This window comes from Lygodium microphyllum, chromosome 3, assembly GCF_053477565.2.
Source record: "Lygodium microphyllum isolate KBCC chromosome 3, Lygodium_microphyllum_v1.1.10, whole genome shotgun sequence".
Taxonomy (NCBI): Eukaryota; Viridiplantae; Streptophyta; class Polypodiopsida; order Schizaeales; family Lygodiaceae; genus Lygodium; species Lygodium microphyllum.
Window position 1 is genome coordinate 117493591 of NC_141137.1, and position 20202 is coordinate 117513792.

Below are 20202 nucleotides of genomic sequence, written 5' to 3' on the forward strand. Positions count from 1 at the left end.
TTCAAAGGTAAGGGTGACAACATGTAAAAAACATGGCACTATTTGATCTTTTGAACCGGGTAAGGAGAAGGAGGGCTATGGCGTCTAGACATTCAGACGAGTGAGAGAAAGCTGGGTGGAAGCTTGAAAAATGGGGCGTAGCATGTTTTTTAAATAAGAAAGTTTGAAAAGTGGGGGAGAGAGAGAGTGTGTGTGTGTTCAAAGTGGGGAAAAAGTTGAGAGAGAGAGAGAGAGAGAGAGAGAGAGAGAGAGAGAGAGACTTGTAAGCCGTCAAAGACATATGGCAAGTAAGCCGTCAAAAATAGAGCGATGAAGAAGAAGAAGAAGAAGAAGAGGGACTATAAAAGAGCATGGACAGGCAAGCAGAAGGAGACTGCAGGGAAGAAGGGCTTGGGGCTTGCAAAGCATCGGAGTGATCTGTCTCGCAGTGGTGTGAAGAGATTGTGCAAGTGAAAGGCAGGCAGGCCAGTATCCAATCGTGGTGAGTCAGAATGTCGAGCAGCAAGAGCAAGGTGCTGGTGATCGGAGCCACGGGCTACATCGGCAAGCATGTGGCCTTGGCGTCCGCCTCCCAGCGCCACCCCACCTTCGTCCTCATCCGCCCCTCCACCCTCACCTCCTCCGACCCCAAGAAGCAGGAGTTCATCGCCTCTCTCAAGGCCGCCGGCATCTCCATCCTCCAGGTATCTTTTCTCTCGTATACGAATTCCACCTTCCTTCGTCCGTTCGTATTAGGCACTCTCGGATAATAAATTTTAACCTTCACAATTTGCAGGGTTCCTTCTTTTTACTTTTCGAATTATTTTTTCCAAATATTACATTCTGCCAAAACGATCCTAAATTTTAAAAACTAGACAAACTTCTCTTTAAGGTCTTTTTTAAATTGAATAATTTGCTTGACACTAAACCTCGGGCTTTACTGAACGCATCTCTCTCTCTCTCTCTAAAACTTAACAATTTGATTAACACTAAACCTCGGTTTTCTTGAACATCAATGTCAGTGTGTCCATCTAAAATTTAACAATTTGCTTAACACTAAAACTTGGTTTTCCTTTCTCTCTCTCTCTCTCTCTCTATATATATATATATATATATATATATATATATATATATATATATATAAATAAAATTAATTAATTAATTTTACAATTTGCTTGGCACTAGACAGGGAGAAATTAGCCACTACCCATAATGTGCACATTCATTAACCAATCGTCCCTCAAGCCTCTTCACTTCCCATATTCACATATGACCAATATGAAATACATTAAAGTATCACCAATATGGATTAAATACGTTACGGTTTGACCAATCTGAAATCCAGTAAAAGGAAACTACTTAAATGACCATGCATTCCTTTACCGCTCACGAGAGTTGATCCCAATTCTTTACTCCCATGGCTTTTGCCCTTTCAAAAAAAGTGTGTCCATCCTCTACCTTTTCATCATGCAGCCTACAAACCACAACTACTAAGTTATTTTCCATGTCTTAGGTTTTATAGTTGCCTTAGCCAACTTAATATTGTAGAGCTATTGTGGCCTTATTTGAAGTATTCAATTGTAATATGTTTTTGTGAACTACTTCTTTACCGTAGATATCCCTGCTCATACGTAATTTAGAATACTTCTTAATTTCTTTACAATTCTCATTTTTTAATGCTTGTCATTTGTGAGACAGGGTTCATTAGAAGACCATGAAAGCCTTGTGGTAGCATTTAAACAAGTGGATGTGGTGATCTCCACAGTTTCAGGACCTCAAGTACCTGAGCAAACCAAGATAATAGCAGCAATTAAAGAAGCAGGGACTATCAAGGTAATGGTAATATTTAATAGCTACCTTAGGCATGATTCTAATACATGCATCCAAGAAAGCACTCTCCGGAGCTCCACATGAAAATCTCAAGCTTTGGGAAGAGAATTGGACATTTTTGTAGCTACCTTAACTTATCTTTGTAGTAAATGCAAGGTTTTTATTGGTGTTGCTTATCATACCTCATTTGGTACATCCAAAAAAGTATTCTCCTAATGACAAATTTTATATTTGTCCTTCTACTTTAGCGATTTGTCCCGTCAGAGTTTGGTGGTGATGTTGATCGTTCGCAACCATTAGAACCTGCCAAAACCATGTTCGGTATCAAAGTACAAATTCGTCGTGCTATTGAGGAAGCAAAGATCCCTCACACCTACATCATGAGCAATGCGTTTGCAGGATATTTTGCCTCTAACTTGTTTCAACCGCACCTTACATCTCCACCAAGGGATAAAGTGATCATCCATGGGAGTGGAAATGTCAAAAGTAAGTGGTAGATTACAATACTTTGAAACTCATTCCAATTAATGAATGTGTACTTTAATATGTTGATAGAGGAGGATTTTGTTTGGAAAATCAATAAAAATTAGTACAACACTACTTTATTAGACATTATGTTCCTTCCCAAGTAAAACCTAGTTGAATTATTAGATGCTTTGTTCATACCTACTTTTAACTTGTCTACCTTCGTCTTTCCTTAAGACCAACATGTGCATTCTACATCCTCATGTTTGGTTTATGATAGCTTTAAGCTTTATCTCTTAGCTATATTTAATTGTAGACTTTGTGTGCAATCGTATTTGCACTTTTTCTTATTTACTTATCTTCTCGTAAAATAATTGATGGTTCACTTGTGCTTAAATATTACAGCGGTACTTGTCTGTGAGGAAGATATTGGTACATTCACTATCAAGGCAGTGGATGATCCAAGGACTCTCAACAAAGCCTTGCATATCAAGCCACCTACAAATATTCTTACACAAAATGAGCTAGTATCATTGTGGGAAAAGAAGATTGGGAAGACTCTTGAAAAACAACATGTTTCAGAGGAAGACATGGTTAAACAAATCCAAGGTAAAACATGTTTGTTTTTAAATGCTGGCTTTGTGAAAGATTGTTAAATTTGGTCTCAACATTTGACTTCTCTAATTGCCTTTGGAAAATAACGTCTCACTTTTTGTATTGGATTGTTTCAGAGACTCCCTTCCCTGGAAATATTTTTTCAGCAATCCTTCATGATATTCTCATCAAAGGTGACCTGTGCAATTTTGAGTTGGGTCCACATGATGTGGAGGCCACCAGCCTTTACCCTGATGTGAAATACACAAGTGTAGATGAATATCTCAACAAATTTTTGTGAGGAAAATAGATTGCTACATGCCAATCCCTAGTTTGTTTGAATGTCTTTTAGGATATGTCAATCTCCAAGTTGTTCACAATTATACACTTCTAGATGGTTTGACCTTTGTCGATATAGTGCAAAGGTAGAATAATATACATGAATAAAGCAAGTTGTGAGCTCATATATGATTTTGTATTTCACATTTGTCCATGAGCAAAGTGAAGTCTAAGATTGTATGTGATTTCGGTCCATCATATCATTAAATATCAAGCTTCACAGTGTTTTGTATAGAGTGATGTCTTTATCACTTGAGCACTTTAGTTTGACATAGAAACATGTTCACTTTGCATAAAATGTTGATGCGATTGATAAAATTTTAAAGAACAAGAAGTAAAATTTAGGATTTTGTGGTGCAAGGATTTTTGTTCAAACTAATGTGAATAAAATTGTTCCTTTAAGTCATGACTATATAATAGTAGAAACATCAGAGCTAAGCTATGTAAACATATCCACAATGATGAAGAATCTACGTATTGGGGTGAAGTATGTTCAAAGTTTCAATGTTGATAATATAATGTTGTAGATACTACAATTCTGAAATAGTAGGTCTTAAAAATAAATCACCAAGTTAATATGATTGTAGTAAAATAATTTGCAAAATCTAATTTTAGATACTACAATTCTGAAATAGTAGGTCTTAAAAATAAATCACCAAGTTAATATGATTGTAGTAAAATAATTTGCAAAATGTGACGAAGTATCTGAAAGGAGGTTCTCCTATGGGCCAAGGCCACAGCCACAAATAGTAACATCTAACTTTTGAAACATGTTATCAAATGTGAAGAAGAATATCAAAGAATGTTTTTGTTACAAAGCCAAAGACATCCAAAAATATGAAACGTTTGTTTAGGGTCAAAAAGTGTTCCTTAGAGATGTGATCCATCTTGCCTTAATGAAATGCAACAAAATAGGAAGGGAGGTTACTCTTTGTGACATTCAAAAAATGTTGTCTTAATGAAATGCAACAAAATAGGAAGGGAGGTTACTCTTTGTGACATTCAAAAAATGTTGTCTTAATGAAATGCAACAAAATAGGAAGGGAGGTTACTCTTTGTGACATTCAAAAAATGTTATCTTAATGAAATGCAACAAAATAGGAAGGGAGGTTACTCTTTGTGACATTTAAAAGATGTGCAAGGTCTATCTAGGGTAGGATCACACTCATTAAATATACATGGCATCTTGAATCAAGTAGGAATTCCAAGCTATGAATTTATTCTAGAGTTCTTTTAGCTTGATTAAAAATTAGCTCATAATTTTTACTTAAAAATTCTCCCTTTTTAGGCGGGGCTTCTTAAGAGTAGAATGTTGTGAAAGAAAGGGTACTAGAAATTGACTGTAACATGGTTTAAGATTATAATCTAAATGAGATTCTTATATAAACAAATGATTTGAAATTTTAGCTTTAAGGATTAAGGATGTGGTAAGTAAGCAACTTCATATGATGTGATTTGGATTGTTGATGCATAGGTCTTTACTTGATCTTCTTATGAATGATATTCTAGTTTAGAGCATCCTATTACTTCATCAATTCAAAGTATTGTAGATTATAAAGGGATCTTCCTTTAGAGATCTAAAATCCATAAATGCTTTACAAAATCATTTCCTTTCTTAGAAGCAACATGTTATTTCCTTTTGAAGATGCATTAAATTCCTAATAAAGGAGACATCTTGCAATTAAAGTGTGGTGATATCCATTCTTTGTTACGATGCTTGTTATGATGCTAATGATGCATTTATGGTATTCTATGCTTTAAAACGGATCTAATAACTTTGATGGCCATTATTGCAAGTTTTCCACTTTGGCTTCTAAAATACATGTTATCATATGATAACTCTTTGAAAATGTGTGTGAGAGTTATTAAAGAGGTAGTGTTGGTGTGCTTATGATAATCATTATTTCCCAATAGATTAGATGGATTTTGCATTGATGAAACTAAAATTGGACATGTGGGACATATTGACATGGAATTGGAACTAAAAATTTTGAAATTATTCTTTATTTTTTCATGATGTTACCTTTGTTTACTATGGTCAGCTTGTAATGATTACTATTGGCTCAATATTCTTGAATCTTAGTTCATCTAAAGCTATGTATGTATTTTCTAGAAGAATATAAGTTACCCCATTTTTATTTGAGGTGATAATATTATGAATTTGTCTTCAAATCTATATTGAGCAATTTGTGATTTTGATTAAGACCTTGGTGTAGATAAAGCTTCAATCCAAATTGATGATTTTGAATATTAATAAAGATAATTCTAACCATGGCTAGGTTTGGTGACTTAGAAGATCAATTAGGATGATTTTGTTAATTTCTTATTCAATATTTGGAGTCATTTAGGTACTCATGCTAGGTCAAAATGGAAATACAACTCATTGATTAAATAATTGTTATTTTCTTAGAATTGAGATACAAGCTTCTATATTAGTAATCACAACACTTTTAATAGCTTTTTGGTTGAGGAGAATATATGTTGAGTAAATTAAGTATTTAGACTTTGATTTGGATCTTTTCCAATACTCATAACATAGTTAGATTTTTTTCCTATTTGACACCATATATGTGTTATGGAATCTAAGTTGGCATCATTATATACCCCTTAAATGTCAAGATAAACATATCGATTCTCCAATTTTGTTATGAAAATTCAATGGGGTGATGCAAATGGATGAATCTAAACATGTTTGTAAATATGTGTAGATATGGTAGAAAAACAATTATCATCATGGAAATCCTATGTATTGTAAAGAGCAGGATATATGAAAAAATAAGGGGAAAATACCAGTCACCTTGATAGTATTTAAGGTGTAAGAGGGTTTGGTCAAATATCATGCATTAATCAAGAAACTCTCTCTTCACCTTCACATCTTCCATGGCTTCCTTCCTCTTCTTTCTCTCTTTCTCTCTCTTCATCTAGTATTTCTCTCTCCTCATCACTCTCTTTCTTTCTCTTCTGCACTCTTTCTTCTCTCTCTTAGGTCCTATTAGGTTCACTTCATTATAGTTGGTATTAGAGCACCGGTCCTTGATCCTTCTTCTCTCTCTCATTCCTTTAGATTTATCAGTCTCAGTAGGAACCCTAGTTACTCAGATACACAGGTACATAGGGAGTACCCAGGTAGGTTGGTGGCCTTTCTTGGAGTTTTAAAGGGAGCTTTGACCAAATTTGGAGGCAAGTAGACAAAGATGGCAACTCGTTTTTACTCTATAACTCAATTTTAGAGGCGTTTTTATCCAAGGAGGACACTCAAGACTTGGAGGATGGCTTAACTGTGACTACTTTTCCCAAAAGTGAGTTTCCCTATTCTTCCTCATAGTTTCTTGAAGCAACCATGGAACCTCTAGGCCAAGGAATCTCTAGATCTTCTCTCTCTTCCCGAGCTTGAGTGCCATCTCTTATTGCCTTCCTGACACTATGTGGGCAGCTTGTAGAGCACCCATGAGGAGCTGCACCCCAACCAGTTGAAGCCTCCTAGAATAGCATGTAAATTTTAGCACATTTTGCCTTGAGTTTCCTAGCCATTCTTCTCCTGCTGTAGCACTTGGCACTAATCTCTATCTTCATCCCTAGCTCTGGGCACTCATCTATGCAAGGTTTAACCCCCCCTTGATTGAGATCTCTGATCTAGGCACTCTCTTGAAACCTTGAGATGGACATCATCAACGACAACCATGGCACCTTCCCTATAGCTCAAGCTCTCTTGAAGAACCTTCAAATTCTTGCCCTAGGAGCCATTGGCAGTAGCTCAAGACTCTTCTCCTTGAATATTTCAAAGGATTGAAGACTTTCTTCCATCCACGAGCTGAATTAGAGAAGAAGCATGGGTTATGATTTGGGCAACCTTCCACCACTTCTTCAAGAATATTTGAGGTATGTCTCATAGTTCTTGTCCTCTCTCTTTATCCATTTGTTGAGCTCCATCCTCTTGTTTGAGAGAGATTAGAGAATCATTTCCCTCTTGGCATTGATTGAAACAAGGAATGTATTGGCCTAATTTTCCATCTACTCAATTATTTGTGGAATGCATTCATATCTGTGAGATTCAATTAATCCCTCTCTTCAGCCGAGCATCATACTCCTAACCATAACATCTTGTTGACTGTGATTTTGAAGTAAACCCAAAAAGGAAATTGTAAAAGGGGTAAGTAAGCAATCAGTGGGTCACTAAATTGCTAAGGTAACACCCTTCCCCATCCACTTTTTATATTATACCCTACATCTCATCAAAGCTGAAAGTCTATTTCCAAAATATGCATTTCATGTTAATTGATTAGCTTAGAATGCTCCTGCCATGTCTCTTCTAGTTGATGTAATCAAGGCCGATGCCAAGCGAGATGGTAAGACAATGGGGGGGGGGGGGTGACCCTCCCTTACCCCATTAATGACCTTGAAGGGATGCACAACCTAGATCGAGGAGGAACTTTGCACACCCCTTGAGTTTCAAAACCCAAGAACTTGTTTGCAGGTGCAAGCACAACCCATTCCTACCCCGAAGGCCATTGGAAAAACATTGGAAACATATATGGGATGTATATCACACATGTATTGGCAGTGAATTGAATGTATGCTACTTGGGACTCTTGTTGAGTTTGCCAAATCATTGTAGGCAGTCACATGCTATGTATGGATGATACGGCATGCTCCGAAGGTTATGTACATGCTACAGTCAATTGTCTAAGGTTTTTCATCATAACAAGGTCAAATAGTGTTGATTTGGACCAAGATAGACAATGAGACAGGGTGTAGGCATTCTAGGGCTGCTCTAGAAAACCTATTATAGCAAAAAGGAATTGGATGATTAAGCTAAAAGCCCATAGCTCCTTTCAAAGAGGGATTTGTTCTCTTCAAGTAGAGCTAGAAAGCTCCTTGATCGGAGCTCCCATTGGAGAGTTACATCCACTTTTGTGTGTAGTGGTCATGTGGAACAACCCCCTTCTATATAGCCACATAAAGTTGTTGTTTATAGCCAATTGTAAATTTTTTTCCCATAAAAGAATAAATCATAGAGGGCACTCTCCCTCCATTTTTAATCAGAAAGTTCCTGAATCAAAGCTCCATGGCTAAAGATATATTCGATTTTGTGCTAAAGGGTCTATTTGGATAGCATTCAATATGGTAGGACAAAGAGGCAAAGCAAAGGCCCATGAGGATTTTCAATGTGAAATCAAGGATTCTCAAGCATCAATGAATGACCCTAGCTCTGCTCAAGAGTGTTGAGAATCAGCAATCACACTCAAACAGCCTCTTTGTATGGAGTCTCAGGGTCAAGGACATACAGGCTAACTTATCCCATATGCACAATGGTGCCTACTGCAGTTTCCTACTTTCCTATAAAGCATTGTACTTGCTTCCTTTCTTAATGCAATGATAGTACTCTTTTCATTTCAGCAAAGTGTCAATGTCAGTGTCCACATACACAAGATTGTGTTTATGAGTCCAAGTCTCAATCTTGAAACCTAATTCACTTGTGTAACAAACAGTGTCCTTTCCATCATGAGTCTACACTTAATTCTTCATCCTCCATAGCTTCCTGCGGGTTTGCCAAGTGTGGAATCCGACTCCTTTGAATCGAGCATTTGGAGAGTCTTTGCCCATGTTAGATTTACGGGAACAGTAGCAAATCAACTTCAGACTTTATTAGATTTGAGCAACAGAAGAATTGATTGAGAGACACAAGTGCTAAAAAGCACTAACTGAGTGTCAATGAATACCAAATCTGCAAAAGTCTTTTACTCCAAGTGATCTTCCCCTTCTCGATTTGATGCTGATGCCTTCAGATCTGAATGACAGTACTTTAATGAACTTCAGAGAGTATTGCTCAGTGATTAAAATCACTGTTGATAACTTCAGTGAGAGAAACAGTGAAAAATGTCAAGATTTTGAAGCTTTTGGCTATGGTGGAATTAGGGTTTCTGAGACATCACAAATGGCAAAGAGAAGAAACCTCGGGACGCGGACCTTGCAACTACTTGGCAAAAGAATGATGACAGAGCTCAGGCCATTATTAAACTGGAGCTAGACGACAGTTATATTCATCATGTGGATAACTGTGAGACCTCACAGGATACATGGAAAAGACTTGACACCCTGTTCGGTGCACAATCTAAATCATCAAAGTATGGTCTCCTGATTGAGTTCTTCAGGCTTGAAATGAAGTCCAGCACATCACTTGCCACACATCTTAATTACATGGAAGGACTCCTAACCCAACTTGCAGGAATCAACATTAAAATGGATGAAGATGTTTGCATCGGTGTTCTACTTAAGAGCTTGCCTCCTGAATATAATAATGTATCAACAACTTTAATCAACATGCCAAATCCTGAACTTGTTGATATCCAGGCATCACTGTTAGAAGAAGAAAAGAAGCTAAAAACTAAAGAAGAACGAAGTACCTCTAGAGATGAGCATGCATTATATGTTGGCAACAGGTACAAAGGCAAGAAGGATCAGGTCTTCTGTGACTTCTGCAAAAGAACCGGACACACCGAGAAGTTCTGCCACGCAAGAAAGAGATCCCAAAAGGCCTATCTAGTCGCAGTCAAAGAAGAAGAAGAAAATGGAGCAAAGGAAGAAGAAGATGAAGATGAAGACCACCAGGATCGGAAGGACAAGACTCATCAGTCCTTGTACTCTCATAATTCTGATAGACTGTTTTAATAGCCTTGTATTTTCCTTGCCCTAATGCTTCCTGCCATAAGCTTTGTAAACTCCTTATGTAACTTGGCATTACAGTCCCTGTACACTTTGTGAGGCCCCTGTTACAGCCTCTGGATGTCCACCATGTTTATGTACCCACACTTAGCCTTTTTTGTGACAGCCTCTGGTGTTTTGCCATGTCTGTGGTATGCCCACACTTTGCAGGTGGTTCTCATTACAGCCTCTACACACTTTGTGCCTTTCCTAGTTGTGATTGAGGAGGGGTGTTGAGAATCAGCAATCACACTCAAACATCCTCTTTGTATGGAGTCTCAGGGTCAAGGACATACAGGCTAACTTATCCCATATGCACAATGGTGCCTACTGCAGTTTCCTACTTTCCTATAAAGCATTGTACTTGCTTCCTTTCTTAATGCAATGATAGTACTCTTTTCATTTCAGTAAAGTGTCAATGTCATTGTCCACATACACAAGATTGTGTTTATGAGTCCAAGTCTCAATCTTGGAACCTAATTCACTTGTGTAACAAACAATGTCCTTTCCATCATGAGTCTACACTTATTTCTTCATCCTCCATAGCTTCCGTTTTTGCCATGCTCTAGATCCCGCATTTTTCACAAAGAGGACCATTAGGAGATCTGCCAAGAAATGCCCCCTAAATTGGACCATTACTCTATGCTTCCTCACACATTGTGCCAACATGAGAATCATCATGCTGAGAGACATAGAGAGATGATGGCCACAATGATTAGGCTCATGGTCAAATGATCACACTTGTCTTGCCATTGGTAGCCCCCTCAATGCAAGCAAAGGAGTATCCGTCCAATCTTGAGGCTAAGCAAGGCCCTAATGTTCAGTTTGGGCAGCATGGGATGTATGGGCAACATGCCCCACATGGTAATAATGGGCAGCAAGGCCCTTATGGACAATTTGGCCAGCATCACTTTCATGGATAGCATATGCATGGGTAGCATGGACCACATAGAATGTATGGGCACCAAGGCACTAATGAGATACTTGACAAATCATTTTTACCAAGTTTAATGGACAATCCCCATCCTCGACAATTGATTTAGGAGAGTGGACCTCTAAGCTAGAGGCTTATTTTCACATCTATCTATGCACCGATGAGGCAAAGATCCTTTTTGCCTCTCTTCATTTAGAGGGCTTTGCCCATATGTGGTGGCATTACTTACAAAGGGAAAATCAGCATTCCTGTGATTGGGATGACTTTAAGATGCATATGTTGTAGGTATTTATGTCCCAGTAGAAAAGGAATGGTCGGTAAGAATATGCTACCAACTTGATCAGTGTAATCTCATTGTGCCAAAGTATACAAATTAGTGCATGAACTTGAAAATGCATGTAGAGATGGTTAGTGATGATGCCAAGTTGCGTAAGTATATTTATGGGCTGGAACCAAGCCTTTCAGCTTCTACTGTAATGGCTCAAAATCCCTCTAGTGCCATAGAGTTGGCTAAAAGATATGGTTGGAAGTACTGTAAGAGTGACAATTTACAACCTAGTTTTGGATAGCAAAGATTCCCCATAAGGAAAGGCCAATATGGTGGGATTTATTACAGCACTAAGATGCCTAGTGGTAGCCCCAAAATATCCACTTTTCCCACTTTTAATGCTGATAGAAAATAGGGTAGTTTTGGGACAAAAGCCACCCCAAAGGGAGACATTAAGTATGTTGAAAACATACCATGCAATGCATCAATCCCAAGTGGTCAGAAATTTATCCCACCATAAGTGGTTAAGGAAAGAAAAGCTAATGGTTTATGTAGGGAAAAATATACATCCAATCATGCTTCTCAATGCCCGTATTGTTGAGATGACAAGCTCAACACATGCGGACATTAATGATGGACCGCATGGTTAGATGGGTCCACATGTCTACACTTAGCACGTTGGTGGTCATTATGACTCTCACATGGCCATTGACTCATTACTTATTATATTCAGGTTGTTACACCTATTTACAGCTGGCATAGTTATAGCGCCAGTCGACTAGTGTAGTCGGTTATGCATTGTTTGACTTAGTAGGCCAATTTCCTTTATGTTATATCTTATCTATACTTTGTGTACATTGTAAAAGTGTGTGGAAGAAGAAGAAGAAACCAACAAGAAAACGTTTGGCCTCCATCTCTCTTATTGTCTCTTGAGTGAGCTTCTCCTTGTGCATTCTGTGTGTGTTCGGCACAGCATCTTGAGCAAGTCTCCCCACCACGCGATTCTTGACATGGTATCAGAGTTGCACCACTAATTGAGGCTGGTTTTGAAGGCTAAAGCGAAGGAGAGGAGCCAAGGATTTGAGCAAGCAAGCAACAGGTAAGAAGCTCTTCCATTCTCTACTTCTTCTCTTGGACAGTGCCTGTGGAGGCACCGGAAGCAGGGCAGAGCAAAAATCTCAGATTGCAGTGAGATTTGGTGTCCACGAAGAGCACTGTGTATTCTACAAATGAGCCCTTTAAGGCTGGTATTTTGGCCATCTGAGGTCATTTCAGGCCCCGTTTTAGACTCGTAAGGTTGCAGACAGCAGATTGAGATACCCTGCAATTTCAGTCGTGTCTGCCGTATACAGGTGCACAAGTTACAGATTTTAGATCTGTAAGTTCAAAGGTGTTTACCAACGAATAAACACAAGGTTTATCTTCAAACTGGTTGCAGATTGCATGTATTGTTGAATAGGCAGTGAAAAAGGCTATTTGGTGTATTGCTGTGCACTACACGTCGAGGGTTGCAAAAGATTTGCTTGCTGTTTGGTACTAGTTTTGTGATAATGGCAGAGAACAGTGGAAACTCCATCACTGAGAAGCTTGACAAGAACAACTACCCTTCATGGAAGTTCCGTGTCACGAACTTCCTTATTGGAAAAGGCCTCTACGAGTTTGTTTCAGGTGAAGAAAAGGAGCCGGAGGTGAGTGATCCTCCAACTACAGAAGAGACAAAGGCACGGAAGGAATGGAATGCAAAAGACAAAAAGGTCATGTATTGGCTGTCTGCAGTAATTGACAATAATATGCTGGGACATATTAGAAATGCAGAGAATTCATATGCATCTTGAACCATACTTTTTGTGCCATTGAGGGGTTGTGCCATTGATCCTGGCTGTTGTGTTGCTCCAACCTTTCTTCTTGCTGGTTTTTTAGGCAATGGTTGAAGCCTTAGTTTTCTCCTTGCCTGTCTCTGAATTTGAGATCATGCTAGCAGTCCCACAAAATCTATTTCTATTTCTCTCCTCCTCACCTGGTGTAACCTGTAGTTGTTGATTAGTAACAACATCTCCTGTTGCATGACTAGGACCTATTTCTTTAGTTTATACTTCCTGATCACTCAGATACCCTAAATCCAGGATGTCCACCTGACTGCCACTAATGGACCTTTATTGCTCTTTCTTCTTCTGTTTCTCTTCCTATTCTAATTTTGCATGTAGCCTGGTATAATAGGTTCCAAAATCTTTACCCCTATATTTTTTAGCAGGCATACACCATACACCTGTTCTGTCATCAGATTATTCTACTGCTGAGATCCAGATGCACAGTGTTCACAGTGATGACTTGCATAGCCACACTGATTTTTCCGTCTTCCCTTGACCAATTTAGGTGTATAACTTAGCCCATATGGTTGAAAAAATTGCCAAAGATACTGATCATGCCAAATTTTCCTGAACACACTGCTTGACTATATGCCTCAAACTCCTCCTCTTCTGTTGTCCAATTCTGAAACTCCTGTAATAGAGCATGTGCAAAGGATTCCCGTTCCACCTCTTCTGTAGTCCAATACTGAAATTCCTCAAGCCATGAATCCATTTCTTACTGTATCCTTTAATTCATGAATCTTCTGCACCTTTTCTATTCTGAAACATCCCGCCTGATGCCCAAAGACTAATTCCTAGGATCGCTAAGTGTTAGGGGTCAAAAATCTTCCCCTAAGTTAACCCAAAATGGACATCTCTTTGATATAAAACAGATTCAAATTACGACTAATATTTGCCATTTTGTCTTTGTCATCACACACCATTGAATATCACTTCAACATACAAACCAATTTTCCGTTTCATAATTCATTTCGCAATTCAGATACACTTTAAACCAAGAGAAGTCCAATCCATGCAAGAAATATTACAGTTGGGCAACAGGTTGGATAGGGATAAAGGCTTGCAATTTGTGAAAGACCTCTTTTATCTTCTTGGCATATGCTCGGGCATTTTCATGGGGCTCTAGACGTGTCACATTTAGAACATGTAGCCTATACTGTCCACCTCTCTCCTTAGGGGAAAATTATCTTTGAAAAGCTGCAAAGAATAGATCGATTGTGGTTATGGTATCAACTTTCAAGCTGTGATACCACATTATAGCCCTCCCTTTTAGGGTCATGTTGAAAAACATTATGAGATGTCCTTCATCCTGAATTTGACAATTAAACACAAGTTTCTAGATGTCACTAATGTGAAGCTCTGCATCCTCCTCTGCTAACCCTTTAAAGATGGATGGAGAGAAATATAAGGCTAGCAAATCTAGTGATCCTGTAGGAATTGCAATAGGTTGTGCCATAATGACAATCGGATTTGCTATAGGAGTTTGTAATGATGTGACTACAACCCCACTTGAAGTGGACTGACTTATTGGGAGAAAGGGGATACTAGAGCTTTCTCCTCCTCCTAATGGATTGTTTATGGCACTAGGGTCACTAAGACCTCCTATAGCACATATGCAACATAGTCCTCTCTTTTGATAAAACATTTGAGGAGATAATATAATCCTTACCACATCAATCCCCAAAAGAAATGATAATGCTAGATCTACAACTTAGGAAACCTCGCACTCAACGTGCATCAATTGTTCGAAATCAAGTGCTATATGCATCGAGGGAATGGTTCTCTTGATACCATGTATGAAAATTTGGATGCAAGGTGAATGGCACATGTGCTCAAACAAGTAAACTTATAAATCAGCCAGTGTTGATGTGCACAAAAAACCTTTTCATGATTTCACTCTAGCGTATGGCTTCATTTTGCTAAGGCACTAGAATGATCCGTGCTACTACCATTTTTTAAGACTTAAATCAAATTCATTCTACATGCTAGGATATGCAAAAAAACATAATTCAAATCATACCTAACTCCCACAATCCCCTTCCCCCTACCATTTAAGATTTTTCATTCGCGATAGGTAGGCTAAAAGGGTATTTCATGTATGTTTCTTTATATAGAAAGCAATAAATATGCATTATGACACATAAATGGGAATAAACTAAGGCTAATCCTCATGCTTTACCTTCTTGCACATCTTAGCATATAGGCCATAGTGTATATAAGTTTTAAGGGGTTTGATAGCATGGGTTAGCCCAATGTTGTTCCTTAGCAATGCAATATGACACTAGTAGAAAGAAATCATGAAAAGATTATTTGCGCACTTCACATTAGTTGATTTTTAGTTAAGTTGTTTGAGCACAAAATGTTAAATATTTTGCATATGCAATCTAAATATGGTATTAAAAGAGAAATTATTGGATGCATTGCAATTATATGTCTAGGTGACGACCAACATTGAGAGTGTAAGATTTTCCTTTGCTATAGGATAGTGCGATATCTTGGGAAATGAATCAAAAGAGGAATATATACACTCTCCTGAATCATTATATTTATTTTATGAGAGGGCTATGTTATGCTTGTGTTTTATATTTAAGATGACGCACCCTAGAACCAATCCTCGAGGTGTAGGAGAGCAATAGCAACCCCAAAGCACTCTGTTGGGGGGAGCTCTTTGTATATGTGAATCAAGGTGTTGATCACATGTACGCTTGGATACTCCCTCTATTGGAGTTGGGAAGGAAAATTTGTTGGACTGCAAATTGATGCAAACACATGATTTATTTAGAGTAGTATAGAGTGTTTGTTAGAAGATAGGCATAGGAACCCACTGTAAGCAAGGGTGCATAAGGGCAGATGGGTGTGAATAGCCTTAGGGACAGGGGAAACCCTAACCCTAACTTGGCAGAGGCTATATAAACATCCTATGGGTCACTATCATGTGTGGGAGAGTGTACCCAAGTTGTGCTTGTAAGCAACTTAGTAAACAAGATATTATTCTTGTACTTTGAGCTCTCTCCTTCCTCTTGTGCACACATTCCAATGCTTCAACTCTACTTTTTTACATGGTATCAGAGCCTCCTCTGATTCCCTCAACTTCCTCAAATCTCAGATCCACTAAGTGCAAAAGACAATCTCCATCTCTCTCATTTTAGACCTTCAAACTCCATAGCCAGCCAAACCCCTTGACCTTGGAGGAGCTGGTGTGGGCAACAGAAGGGGTTTCAGCCTCTGGTTTCTTCTGGAGATCTTCTTCTAAGCATTGGGGGTTCAGTATGGCTTATCAATCTCTGACATTGGACATCATGGTGAGCAGCATTTTCAAAATTGCAGAAAGAGGTGTAGATCTGCAGGCAAAATATTGCATGCTGCTAGACATGCTGATGAGGGAGCATTGAAGCCCGCCACTATAGGGCTTTTTTAGCCCCCCTAGTGGGCCATCTACTCCTAAGAAGGCTCTGGGAAATTTGACCTCTATTGGCTGCTATAAGCCAAACCCTAATTGCCAGTCTCTAGCAGCCATAGCCAGGAGCTTCAAGCTTCTTCCATCTTCAATTTTTTTCAATGTTTGGTCATCAACAATGATTTTAATCACTAAGTTAACTCTTCCAGAGCGAGTTATGAACCTGAGAACTTCATTTTATAGGTTCCTCTACTCGAAGGGTCATCATCAAGCTCATTAAGACCGACATTTACCATCTCTAGTAACATGAGCTACAGATGAGTGCTTGTAAGCACTAAGGCACATTTCTTAATCATCATTACTGCTAATACTTACATAATCTGAATGTTTTTCATTAGGAAAATAAAACAACTAAGTACCTTGCTTCAAGTTGTAAGGCTATGTGTACAACTATAAACACATAGACCATCATACACTAGAAGTATATTGCATATCTTGAGTGATTTTTTCTTAAGTATATTGGTCAATGAAATTAGAGGAAGGAGTGTCATTGTACTCTCCTCAGAATCATCAGAAACAAGCATTGAAATCATAGACCGTCCATGTCAAACACAAGGGTCATCCACTGAGCCATACCACAAGGAGGAGCCCGAAGTCCAGTCTAGGTTCAAATCATTGAAGCCTAAAAAGACCATTAAACCTCGGAAGAATATTTCTCCAAAGAAAGGACCACGAAAGTCATATTTTGAAATATTAGATATGTATGATTTTCAGCCTTTCTCCCCATTACAACTTTGAATTGCTTCTGCATTTAGTGGCAAACTTGTAAGGGACTAGACACTGCCCTTGTTCTAGCAAGTGGTAAGACCTTGCCAATGGCCACAACATATGCTGATGTCCATCCTCAAATTCAAAAATTTGATGCCAAAGATTTCCACCCATGGCAGGTACTTATCAAGTACAAGATGATGGAGAGAGGGTATTGGCCTCTCATTCAAGGCACTAGAGCTATTAACTCTGCAAATCTAGTTGATATAGAGGATGACTAACATGCCCAGGCAATCATTATGTTACACTTAGATGAGTCATTGATTCATCATGTTGATCAACTAAATACTGCTAAAGAAAAATGGGATGAGCTTGAAAAGCTCTATGGAGCCACTGGCAAAAATACTAAAATCTTCCTTAAAATTGAATTCTTTAGCTTGGAATATCGATTAGGAGAAGACTTGGGAAAATTCATCTCTCACATGAAGGGACTTATGGCATAGCTTGCCTCAGTAACAAGCTCCAATACATGAAGACGATGCTATTGCTATTTTCCTAAAAGCTGTAAGATAGGTGTTTCCTACTCTTATAACCACTCTTACCAACATTCTAGATCCTACATTGGCAAGTACCATCCAATCCTGTTTGGATGAAGAAAAGAGGAACCACAAAGAAGGCAGCAACAGTCAGGCATCTTCAACTTCCTATGATCAAGTATTGGTACATACAATTCTCACTAGATGTTCTTTCTGTAAGAAAAAAGGACATCTTGTAAGAAGTATCCTGAGAAAATGAAATGTAACAAATGCAAGAAGACATGGCATATCACTAGTAAATGTCCCAACATTCCGGATGTACCCAAAGAATTGGTGGCCAATTATGCCTCCAATTCATCTAAAGATTGAATTTTTGAGTCTTTAAACCATCTACCTAAAAACACTATTGTAGCCTGATTTATAAAGGCATCTCGGTTGTTTAAAAGGGGGGGACATCTTACATGCCTTGTAATCCAATGCCACCCTGGCATTGAGGGGGGTGTTAGAAGATAGGCATAGGAACCCACTACAAGCAAGGGTGCATAAGAGCAGATGGGTGTGAATAGCCTTAGGGGCAGGAAAAACCCTAACCCTAGCTTGGCAGAGGCTATATAAACATCCTATGGTCATTATCATGTGTGGGAGAGTGTACCCAAGTTGTACTTGTAAGCAACTTAGTAAACAAGATATTGTTCTTGTACTTTGAGCTCTCTCCTTCCTCTTGTGCACACATTCCAATGCTACAACTCTGCTTTTTCATAGTGTCCAGACACTCTTGGTGGTCGCAAGGCTGTGAGGGTGGTTTGGTGGACATAGAAGGTCGGCTAGAGCCCTAGTGCCAGTGTTGTCGAGCCCATTTTAGGTCTCAATAGTTACACAATATAATAAGCATAATCATGATTGGATAAAATAATGACCACTTTTTAGTGATAACATTGTACATGCTATCACTACAAAGTGAAAACTCTCATTCAAATAGTATTGCCTTCAATACAAAAGATTTAATCCAAAAAATATCAAAGTATGCACAAATATGTGAGTGCCAAGATAATTGGTAGAGCAAGCACGTGAGTGTTGAGAGTATATAATGTTCCACATATTTTGTTGACTAATAAATATTAAGTCAATGTATTTGAGTTAATACTTGGAGCTCAGTCATGTTGATTATAAAGTTTTTGATCTCACCTATGAGAGAGAGAGAGAGAGAGAGAGGAGAGAGAGAGAGAGAGAGATTTTTAGTTATAAACACATGCATGATTGATCTATTCTAACAAACAAACAAAAAAAAGTAAACATGGAACTATAAAACATGTTATTAACACATTTTATCAAAGGCATGAATTGATTTTTAAAATTTAAGTACATGCACATTAAATATATTATGTATATTCAAATATCAAATGTTAATATTAAAATTAAACCATATACTAAGTATCATTGGATTATTAGAATTGCTCTATATAAACCTCAAGACTCGAGACATCATATAGAACGTACCCAAATAAAATTTTCTCAGATATGCTTTGTTACATCAAAAGCATTGCACATCTTAGCACATCAATGCACACTTCACAAAAAGAAACATATATTATCACAAAAAAGTGTTGGCCCAAGCACTTTAAAATATGCAAGACAATAGGAGCTTATACGTTTCATCCTAAGCAAATCTTCCTCAGTTGTGATTGTTCATCTGATTACTCCATTATTGTAGCAAAGCATTAAACCTACTATCATTCATTTGCAACTATAAGAATGGCATCCAACAACCCCTTTAATGAATCAATGGCTCATGGTCATCCCCCAAGTGTTGGAGTAAAAGGCCCTTGGGCCTGCCCATGTATAGTGACCACCCATATTCTTTATTCATATATATATGAAAGTGCAATAAGGCTGTGTCATAACATTGTTGACATCACCTACATTGTGTGTGCTCTTCTCTCCCGTGTCTCTTGCATCCCTTTCAACTAGTATCAGAGTAAGTCCTTCGAGAGCACTTCCTGGCCTTCCCTGTCATCTACAAAAGGTATGAGAGCTTGCTTCTCACTCAGTTCTCAGCCATTTTTTGACATGAACAATAGGGTTTCATGAAGAGAAAGCCATAGCTTTCATCATTGAAGCTTGTTCTCTTCACCTCTTGCTTGGACTTGTCCTAGGCTTTTGTAGGCCTATTGTAGGCCTTCATTGGGCTCTTGCTTATCCCCTACCCACCCTGATTTGGCCTCTCAAGTACAACAACATGCTTACATTTTATTTGCGTCTGGTTGCAAAAACGGCTCAAAAAATCACTCTTTTTGTCATATCTCGGGCATTTAGAACCCAATTCAGGTAAGGTAAGAGTCTAAGTTGGGGTTTTGGCACTCTCCGAACGCGATGGTGATGTTGAATTTGTCAAATTCTGATTAAAAAATATTTTATAACAGATTTTAGGTCTGAGGTAACATGTATTTGTATGCCTATGGCTTATGTGATGCTTCTACTAATGTCTATTGATACCGGATTGCTTGTGGATGTTATGCCTCTTA

General features: G+C 38.3%; 1 protein-coding gene across 1 annotated transcript; it reads left to right on the top strand.

The window, feature by feature from the left end:
* Nucleotides 1-323: 323 nt before the first annotated feature.
* LOC148038801 (phenylcoumaran benzylic ether reductase IRL1-like) lies at nucleotides 324-3348 on the top strand. The gene is made up of 5 exons (XM_087674657.1): nucleotides 324-683; nucleotides 1678-1812; nucleotides 2058-2295; nucleotides 2680-2883; nucleotides 3006-3348. Exons 1-5 carry the CDS (start codon nucleotides 492-494, stop codon nucleotides 3167-3169), a joined length of 933 nt encoding a protein of 310 aa, XP_087530783.1. The 5' UTR covers nucleotides 324-491; the 3' UTR covers nucleotides 3170-3348.
* Nucleotides 3349-20202: the final 16854 nt, after the last annotated feature.